The 9,826-nt window shown below is 44.2% G+C and overlaps 1 protein-coding gene across 1 annotated transcript in view; it reads right to left on the minus strand.

Moving 5' to 3' along the window:
* PRMT8 (protein arginine methyltransferase 8) overlaps positions 1–9,070 on the minus strand; it is a 114,120-nt gene extending 105,050 nt beyond the window's left edge. Inside the window, exon 1 of the mRNA XM_045285865.1 lies at positions 9,005–9,070. Within this exon, the coding sequence (XP_045141800.1) occupies positions 9,005–9,070 (66 nt within the window). The remainder of the gene's footprint in view (positions 1–9,004) is intronic.
* Between the last annotated feature and the right edge of the window lie 756 nt (positions 9,071–9,826).

Here is a 9,826-nt window from a genome sequence, read left to right on the forward strand (position 1 = left end):
TGGATGGATTGTGATAAGAGTTGTATAAGCCCCTAATAAAACAAATAAAAAAGAAAAAGAAGTACGGCCAGAGTACTCCTGAGAGGCAAGGAAGGTGATACGTTGTCTTACCTCGTTTGGATACGTTATCAGGAGAGACCAGTCCCTGGAGAAGGACTCGGTAAAATAGAGGGGCAGCAAAATAGAGGGAAGTCCTCAATGAGATGGACCGACACAGTGGCTACAGCAATGTCACAATGTCACAATTGTGAAGATGGCACAGGACAAGGCTGGGCCACTGTGGGTTGGAACACACTCAATGGCACCTAACAACAACGACAGCAGGTCTGCTTCATACTCTTGTTACTCCCCAGGGACTGGCATAATGGGTAGTGCAGGGCTGGTCCTAGTGCATGGTCAGCAGTGGTTTATGGAAGGGTGAACAAACAATGCTGCAGAGAGACTGAGAGTCAGAGGGTTTGGTAGCTTCTCCCAGGTCCCTGATGTTTGAAAATGACAGAACTCAGGACTCCCATACCAGGTCCCTGGGCAAGAGTGCTGGCACACTCCAAACGTTCCTTCAGAGACAGTCCAGTCTCTGGAATGTCCAGTTCCTTCTTCCATTTCCCAGGCAACTTTCCAGAATTTGGGACAATATGTTGCTATTTGAGAGCCTTACTTTAACATGCAAACCAAGTTTGTTTTTCTGAATTCATTTCAAACAGGTGAGCATTTAGGAGCCTGATTCAATAGTGAAGGAACCTGAGTGGTGTAGTGGCTAAAATACTTAGCTGCTAATCTAAAGGCCCGTGGTTCAAAGCCACCAGCTGCCTAGCAGGCGGAAGAGATGGTAGTCTGTTCCCGTAAAGATTACAGCTTTGGAAACTCTAGTGGGCCGCTCTACTGTTTTCTATGGGGACTCTATGAGTCAGGATCCAGTCAGTAGCATGCGTCTGGAGTTTATGCAACACTCACAGCCCTTGGATGATAGAAGCCGTGAATGTGCTCAGCTACGAACTGAAAAGTTCCAAGCTCCATCCCACTCAGAAAAACTTCAGAACAGCCTGGTGATACACTTTTTTAAAAATCAGATATTAAAACCCCACTGGTTTATTAGAAGAAAAAGGAGGGGGAAATGATGCCAGGTTTAGCTCTCAACAATGGGTGATCTAAGAAAATAACAAAAGCACAGACAGAAAAAGACAAAGAAAATTGATGGGGCCTCATGAAAATTAAAAAGTTTTGTTCATCAAAAGACTTTACTGAAAAGTGAAAAGTTAAGCTAACACTTGGGACGATATCTTTAGAAACCAAATATCCGGCAAGCATTTAATAACCAAAAAATATATAAAATTTTAATGAATTTGCAAGAAAAAGAATCCAACCATAAATGAGCAAAGGAATAGACATTGCACCAATGAAGACACTGAAATTGCCACCAAACACATGAAAAGATGCTCCATCAGAGAGATGCAAATTAAGCCACAATGAGATACCAGTTCACTCCCACTGGCTGGCTAACAGAGTCCTGGTGTGCTGTGTGGAAAATGTTGGCTTGTTAACAGCGAAGTTGTTGGTGTGAACCCATCATCCACTCCACAAGAGAAAGGAGGCTGTCTGCTCACTGAAAGATTTACAAAGTCTCAAAAAACCCTATTTAAAATGTCACGATGAATTGGATGGAATCAACCTGAGAGCAGTGGGTGGGAGGATGGCTAAGGTTTTTGTGTTTGTTTTAAGCCAGAAAATAGCAAATGTTGAGGGTGTGGGGAAATTGGTATCTTTACCTGTTGCTGGTGGAACTTCACAATGATCCAGACATTGTGGAAAACAAGGTGGTGATTCCTGAAACAACTGATAAAAAGAACTACCATAGGACCCAGGAATTCCACTCCTAGGTATAGACCTGAAGAATGGGAGAGCAGAGACTCCGAGGGGGAGTCATTGCACTACCGTCTACAACAGCCAAAGCATCCCAAGTGTTCCTCAACAGATGATGGCTAAACAAATGTATGCATCCATCCAACAGACTACTACCCAGCCAGTAAGAGAATTAAAATCTTGATACGTGCTATAACATGGATGCAGCTTGGAGACATTATGTGGAAGGAAATAAGCCTATCACAAAAGAACAAACGTCGTATGACTTCACTTACATAAAAGGGAAGGAAATCAAATTGATAGAGAACAATGTTTACCAGGGTTACCAGAGGTGGAAGGGAGAGAAGAAAGGTGGGTTAAGGATGATGGAAGCATCTTATTGATTAAGGGTGGGGTTGCACATCCAATTATTGTCATTGCTGTCAATAAGCTGTACGCCTATAAACAGTTGAATTGGCAAAAGTTGTGTGGCAAAAGTTGCTTACGACAACAAGCTAAAAGGAACTGCTGAGCCTCTATATATGCCACAAAAAGCATCCTAAAACTTGGTTTCTTTCATTGGAGGTTTAGGGCCATAGTTTCATGAGATCTCCCAGTTAAGTGATCTAATAACTTGTTTAACACTTCTGTTCTACTTTGCAGTTTGATCCATAGCATCTGGGGTCTGAAAGACTTTCAAATGATCATTCATTCTAAAGAGACCAATTTGAAGGTAAACAAAGGGCCATCTAGCTCAGAAGCAACAAAGCCCACACGGAAGAAGCACACCAGCCTGTGTGATCAGCAGGTGCGAAGGGATCAGTTATCAGGCATCAATGAACAAAATATCATATCATTGTGTGCTCACCCTCCCAATACGATCTCTGAAGATAAATGGGTGCATAAGCAAATGTGGTGAAGAAAGCTGATGGTGCCCGGCTATCGAAAGATATAGCGTCTGGGGTCTTAAAGGCCTTACGGTAAACAAAGGGCCATCTAGCTCAGAAGCAACAAAACTCACATGGAAGAAGCACACCAGCCTGTGTGATCACAAGGTGTCGAAGGGATCAGTATCAGGCATCAAAGAGCAAAAAAAAATCAAATCATTGTGAATGAGGGGGAGTGCAGATTGGGGACCCAAGACCCATCTGTAGGCAACTGGACATTTCCTTACAGAAGCATCGCGGGGAGGAGACGAGCCAGTCAGGGTGCAGTGTGGCCACTGTGAAACATACAACTTCCCCCCTCTAGTTCCTAAAGGTACCTCCCCCACCCTCCCTCACCCCGACTATCATGATCCCAATTCTACCTTACAAATCTGGCTAGACCAGAGGATGTACACTTCTACAGATAGGAACTGGGAATCCAGAACAGATGATCCCTACAGGACCAGTGCCGAGAGTGGCGATACTGGGAGGGTAGAGGGAGGGTGGGGTGGAAAGGGGGGAACCTATTACAAAGATCTACATATAACTTCATCCCTGGGGGATGGACAACAGAAAAGGGGTGAAGGGAGACATCAGACAGTGTAAGATAGGACAAAATAATAATAATTTATAAACTATCAAGAGTGTATGAGGGAAGGGGGAGCAGGAAGGGAGGGGGAAAATGAGAAGCTGATACCAAGGGCTCAAGCAGAAGGCAAATGTTTTGAGAGTGATGATGGCAACAAATGTACAAATGTGCTTGACACAATTGATGTATGTATGGATTGTGATGAGTTGTATGAGCCACCAATAAAATGATTTTTTTTAAAAGAGAGAGAACAATTACTGTATATACTCGTGTATAAGCTGAGTTTTTCAGTACATTTTTTAATGCAGTTTTTGTGGTAAAATTAGGTGCCTCACAATGAGTGTATGTGTGGATTGTGATAAGAGTTGTACAAGCCCCCAATAAAATGATTTTTTTTAAATTAGGTGTCTTGGCTGATATTCCTGCCAGCTTATATTCGAATGTATACAGTAGTCTCTGTTTGCTTGAAAGAATCGAAGAAGAAAAAGGAGAGTCAGGAACAGGAATGTGTGGCTAATTGCCCCCATGCATGCACAAATTTCCATGGTCTCCTTTGCTTGAGACCAAAAGTAGTGGATGGTCCCTGGCATCGTTATTGAACATTTTGATCAAAGTGTCTATAGCAGGATAATCAAATGAGGAAAATATAGAACAGAGCTTCAAAGGTTCATGGGATACAGATTTCCTGAAGCCATAAACGTTGAATGAACCCCTGAAACTATTGCCCTGAGATCATCCTTAAACCTCAAACCAAAAATGTCGCCTGACATTTTCTTAAAGCCAAACAATAGGTTAGTCAAACTAGTCAAAAATGGTATTCTCAATCACCTCGTATGCATGTGAATGTTGGGCCATGAATACGGAAGATTGTAGGAGAACGGATGTTTGAATGATGGTGCTGGTGAAGAATATTAAAGTAGCGTGGACTGCCAGAACAGACAAATCTGTCTTGGAAAGAGCACAGTCAGAAAGCCCCTTAAAAGTAAACATGGAGAGAAAAAGTCTCATGTCCTTTGAGCACCATGCTTGGTAAACCGGACGATCAGCACAGAAGAGAAAAAACCCCTCAAAGAGGTGGATTGACCACTGGCTGCTGTCTCAGACATAACACATATATACGGTGTGCTTCTTTAACCAGAGCCCTGGTAGTGTAGTGCTTGTGTCTTGGGCTGAGGATATGCAAGGTCGGCAGTTCAAAACCACCAGCAGCTCTGAGGTAGAAAGGCTTCAGCTTTCTACTCCTATAAACAGTTGCAGTCTTGGAAGCTCACAGGGGGTCACTTTAAATCAGCATTCACTCAATGGCCATGAACTTTGTGGTTTTTGGAGTTATGTTTCTTTAAACAAAATTTTTTTTTAAATCTCTCCAGATTCTTTATCCCTCAAACATAAATAGTGGCTTGAGTGGCTTTGTTTTAAAAAAATTTTTTAAAGAGGAAAAGTACAATTGAAATGGACTTGAAGTCCTTAGTGACGAACAAGTTCATCGCAAACAAACAAAACCATTGTGAGGATGGCGCAGGCCCACACGGTGATTCCTTCTCTTGTCCACAGAGTGAGTCACCAGGGACTGGAGGCAAGTCGCTGGCAACTCACCACAGTCAGCAGTGTCTGCCGTGAGCCTTATGTTCCTGTGGACTCAAATGGCAAAGAGCAGTTCAAAGATTAGATCGAAACTGTCGGTGCAGTGCATTTATGTGGGAGAAACGACTCAGAAACCAAGGATGGGAAAGGCTTCCCAAGTCAAAGAAGGTTCAGTGTCATTCAGTGGTACATGTAGAAACTGGGACTCGGTGCACGGTTTGTTGGGTTCTCAACAACAACAAGACAGCTATATGTTTAAGATACGACCAACGTTGGCGCCTGGCTGCTCTGCTCTGACACGCACAGGGGACAGTGAGCTGGAGGCATCCCTACAACAGTCGCCGAAGATAACAACCACCGTGGGGGAGCTAGACCTTATCCAAAGTGCATTCTCAATATGATTTGATTTCTTATCTCTCTACAAATCTTTGAAAGCAATAGTATCTTGCTTCTATTTTACAGATAAGAAAAAGGAAGCTCATGAAAAAGAAACAATTTGTTCAAGGTCATAGAGTTAGAAATTGGAGGAACCTGGATTTATGCCTAGAGAAAACAGCCTCTCACTTATTAACACAGAGGGACTCGTGAGGAGGCAGCAAGGCTACATGATCAAGCCATTAGTCATCCCGAGGTCTGGTTGACCAGTGGTGACACACTCTGTCCAGCACATTTTCCAGGCTAAAGCCATCCCTTTAAGTACCTCTTCGATTCTCCCAAATAGTCAAGTATTAACTCTTGATTATTGAGTTCCACTCTGGAACTCATCTCCAACGCCCAGAGAGAGATGGTCTGTAGGCATCTGTTATCTAGATTTATAAAGTGACCTTAATAAATTAAAAAAAATAAAAAGCCCCAGACTCTTATCCAGTAACTCTTATTCCTGGTCCTGGCTGTGCCACCAATTCACTGTGTGTCCTTGAATCAACCTTTACCCTTCTTGGTCATGAATGCTCATCTTCAGAAAGAGAACGAACTGGACCCGATACAACCAGACCCAAGGATCCAACGCCAGTATGTCTAAGAGGCCCGAGCACATGGCTTGAGGCAGTAGAAAGAATGGCTGCAGGTCACTCACTGCCTGCACCGTGGAGGAGCGCAGAGAGGACTTTAGTGTGGAGAATTGGTACCTACTCCAAGAAGTGACCAGTGACCCAGATTGTTAGGGTCCGAAATGTCTTGTTAAATATTGACCACCATGTCCAACAAGGCCCATCTTGTGAGCAGGTTTGGCCCAGGTCCTCCTACGATTCTTCACGGTTGTGTTCGCATGTGTAGAGCTGAGATCCAGAAAGAGGGGAGCAGTTTAGGGCAGACGCAAGGAACGTGGACAGGTAATTAATTAACTCGCCATGGAGAGAACTCGGGCTTCTGGCCTCCCTGCACCGCTAAGATAAGGTGACCAGACATCCTGCCTTTGGCAGAGCAGTCCCGATTTTTAACAATTTGTCCTGCATCCCACGGCGTTTTAAAAAAGTCCTGATTTTTGGAAAGAATGCACGACAAGCTAGGGAACGGCGGGAGAACGGGAAGGGAATATATGCTTTTTGGCTGCCATGTGGCTATTTCGCCAGGATATGAGTTTTATATTGTTTTTGTTAATTTTATAATGTTTAACTTTAATAATAACAAATAATTGTTAAGAACTGATTATCGAGAACTGCTTATCAAAGTTCGCATTGTTGATCAGTTGTTAGAATTCGACCACCATTGTTTGGACTTAATGAACAATGGCATTTTTTGGCATTGGCCACGACGAAAACATTTTGTAACTGTCTCTCAGACGATACATATCGGACTGTGTGCTAGTGCTAGTTAAACAAGTGATGTCAACAAATCAGCTATTCAGATAATTTAGGTAAGTAATTTATTTATTTATTTCATAAATACATCAGTTTCTTGAATTTATCAGACAGTACTGGAATGAAGTGCAAAAATCATTCGATCATAGTACTCAAAATTTCCCATATTGTAATATTTGCGAAAATGATCTTTCTAATGCGGTATCATTATTAAAAACATATATTGATAAGGAAAAGGTTAAATCTTGGGCATCAGCAAAAAGCACAATAGAGAACAAATGGTTAGAAATATTTCATCATTTTGAAACAAACCATGTTCCATACAATAATGCACTGAAAATTGTGGAATATGCGCTGTCCTTACCAGGAACTAATACTGCGACTGAATGCGTTTTTTCTACGGCAAATAAAGTGTGGACATCAGAAAATTCACAATTAAGTGTTGAGACTTTGAAAGCCATTTTATGTGTGAAATATAATTTAACAAATTCTTGTGAAAAAATGTCATGACCTTTTAAACAACGACAGCAATCTACTAAAAAAATTCACTCAAATGAGAAATATGCCAAAGAATAAAATACTATACATAACTTTTAATGTATTATATTTGTAAATTGCACTTATGTTGAAATGAAAAAATATATATTGCAATACTATTTTTGTGTTCTATGAAAATTTTTGTTGCAATAGACCAAATTTTTAATCAAGAACCTACCCCCCTCGGTCAATGGTGTCCCGCTTTACCAATGTTAAAATCTGGTCACCTTACACTAAGACCACATGGCCGAGACCTCTTGCGTTCCAAGACAGAACACAATCACACAAAAAATTAGAAGCCGAAGTGGAAGACTGCCAACGCCAAGGGGAATGCAAAGTGCTTCAAAGGCCAAAAACTCGCTGCCGTCCAGGCAATGCTGGCTCGTAGGACCCCAGAGGACACAGTAGAACTGCCTCCTTTGGGCTTCTGAAGACCTGAAGTGTTTATAGGAACAGACAGTCTCATCTCGTGCCCACAGAGAAAGTTCCAGCTGCTGAGCTCGTGGTGATCGGCTCAATGCGCAGCTCACTACACTCCCAGGGTTCCTTCCGGCAGAGTGTTGAAGGCAGCCTCTTTCCAAGAACAGGCTAGAGACTGAAATCAGCCATCCAGTTTAGCCACGCAAGGTCAAGTGATGCAGCGACAGTAAGCTCCGCTGTAGGAAAGGGGTGAGCACTCAGATACAAGGGGCTCGGTATAACAGAGAGGTTCTCAAACTTGGGGGAGCATGAGGATGACTGGAAGGCTTCTGAAAACACAGAGAGCGGTGGTGGGGTGGTGGTGGCAGGCCCCAGAGATTCTGATTCAGTCCATCTGGGGTGGGACCCAAGAATTTGCATTTCTAACAAGTAAGCTGCAACATGAACCAAGCTTCTTTTTAACACGAGGGGTGGTCTTTTCAATCGCCTCCTCGGCATGTGAAAGCTGGATATTGAATAAGGGAGACCGAAGAAGAACAGATGCCATTTGAATTATGATGCTGCGAGTACCAAAGAACTGCCAAAAGAACGAACAAGTCCGCCTTGGAAGAAGTACAGGCAGAGTGCTCCTGAGAGGCATGGATGGTGAGACTTCTCCCTTTCTTTGGACATGCTGTCAGGAGAGTCCAGCCCCTGGAGAAGGACATCATGTTTGGGAAAGTAGCAGAGTAGAGAAAAGGAGGAACATCTTGGACCACCTGGAGTGACCCAGTGGTTGACCGATAGGCTCAAATATAAGAACATTTGTGAGGATGGCATAGGTCCACTCTGAGTGGGAACCAACTCCGCAGGACCTGAAAGCAACAACCAGGTCCCAGGAAATGCTGACGGGGCTGGCCCACGAAACATACTGGAAACCAGAAGGAGCCCCGAGCGGCAGTATGACTGCTCTGTTTACACGTCAAGGAGGGCTGGCTATTCGCCAAAAGGTCAGCCCGCTAACCTGGCAGTCTGCTTCTGTAAAGATTCACAACCTCGGAAGCCATTGGCATCTCTCTTGCCCACTGGAGTCAACTCAACCACAATGAATTATGGCTAACATCAGGCTCCGTCGCTTAACTAACGATGCAACCCTGGGAAAATGATTCCATCTTTCTTTGTCTCCATTTCCTCCTCCATCACCTGAGACAGTCCTCAGAGGACTGTGGGGAGAAGCCAATGAGATGGTCCCTGTGAAGCGCTCTGGCCTGCCCTGGGCAGACAGTAGTGGCTCCGTGACTATTACCTAGTTTTCCTGTCTGTAAAAGTACCTTCGTGTGCCTATCAGGGCCCACAGCGTACAGCTGCAGGACCCCAAAGTTGCAGAAGAGCTCCATGACTATCCCTAGGCGTTGGGGACAAGAGGAGCAGGTTACCGGAACCCAGAGGTTGCAGGTGCTTTGTGAGAAGGACCCTGTGGAAGCACTAGTTGAGGGGGAAAGCCTGTCGATGGTGACCTCCCAGGAAGGAAGATAGCAGAGTAAATACTCAGCCCTCAAGCCTGTCTCTGATTGTCTGCTACTGCTGGCCACTGGTCCAATGCTAAGCTTGGAAGGAGGTGACAAAGTGAGCCTGCTGATCAAGTTCACATTGTTCCACTTTCCAAGGCACAGAGCAGGGTGCAGAGGGATTGGAGGGAGAAATGCAGGATAGAGATAGGACGCCAGTATACTTAGAAGAGGCCCTATAGATGTCATCCGGCCTACACCTTAACCTTGAGGCAGAATGATCATCAATGGATTCAGAAAGGCTCCGAGCACTTGGGAGAGCAACCTCGCTCCAAACCCCATCCTTCAAGCACATCCCAAACTGTCCCTCACAGTGCTAGCAGGTGAGCCAGGAGTCTTGGTGCCAGACCCAGCCAGGGCACTGACCCTGAGCCAACCAGACGCCAGCTCAGAGCAATCGAACTTTTTGGCTTTTCGTAAGCAATGAGAGACCATCTTGCTTGAAGCAGAGAAGGCCAGGGGAATCTACCTGAGAATGGAAAATAGACACAGTGAACAACAAGGATTTATAAATTATCAGGGGTTCAGGAGGGAGAGTGGGTGGGAAAGGGAGAGGGAAAAATGAGGAGCTGATACCAAGGGCTC

This window comes from Echinops telfairi, unplaced genomic scaffold (genome assembly GCF_000313985.2).
Source record: "Echinops telfairi isolate 266 unplaced genomic scaffold, ASM31398v2 ScPeMD7_7479;HRSCAF=8517, whole genome shotgun sequence".
NCBI classification, from domain to species: Eukaryota; Metazoa; Chordata; class Mammalia; order Afrosoricida; family Tenrecidae; genus Echinops; species Echinops telfairi.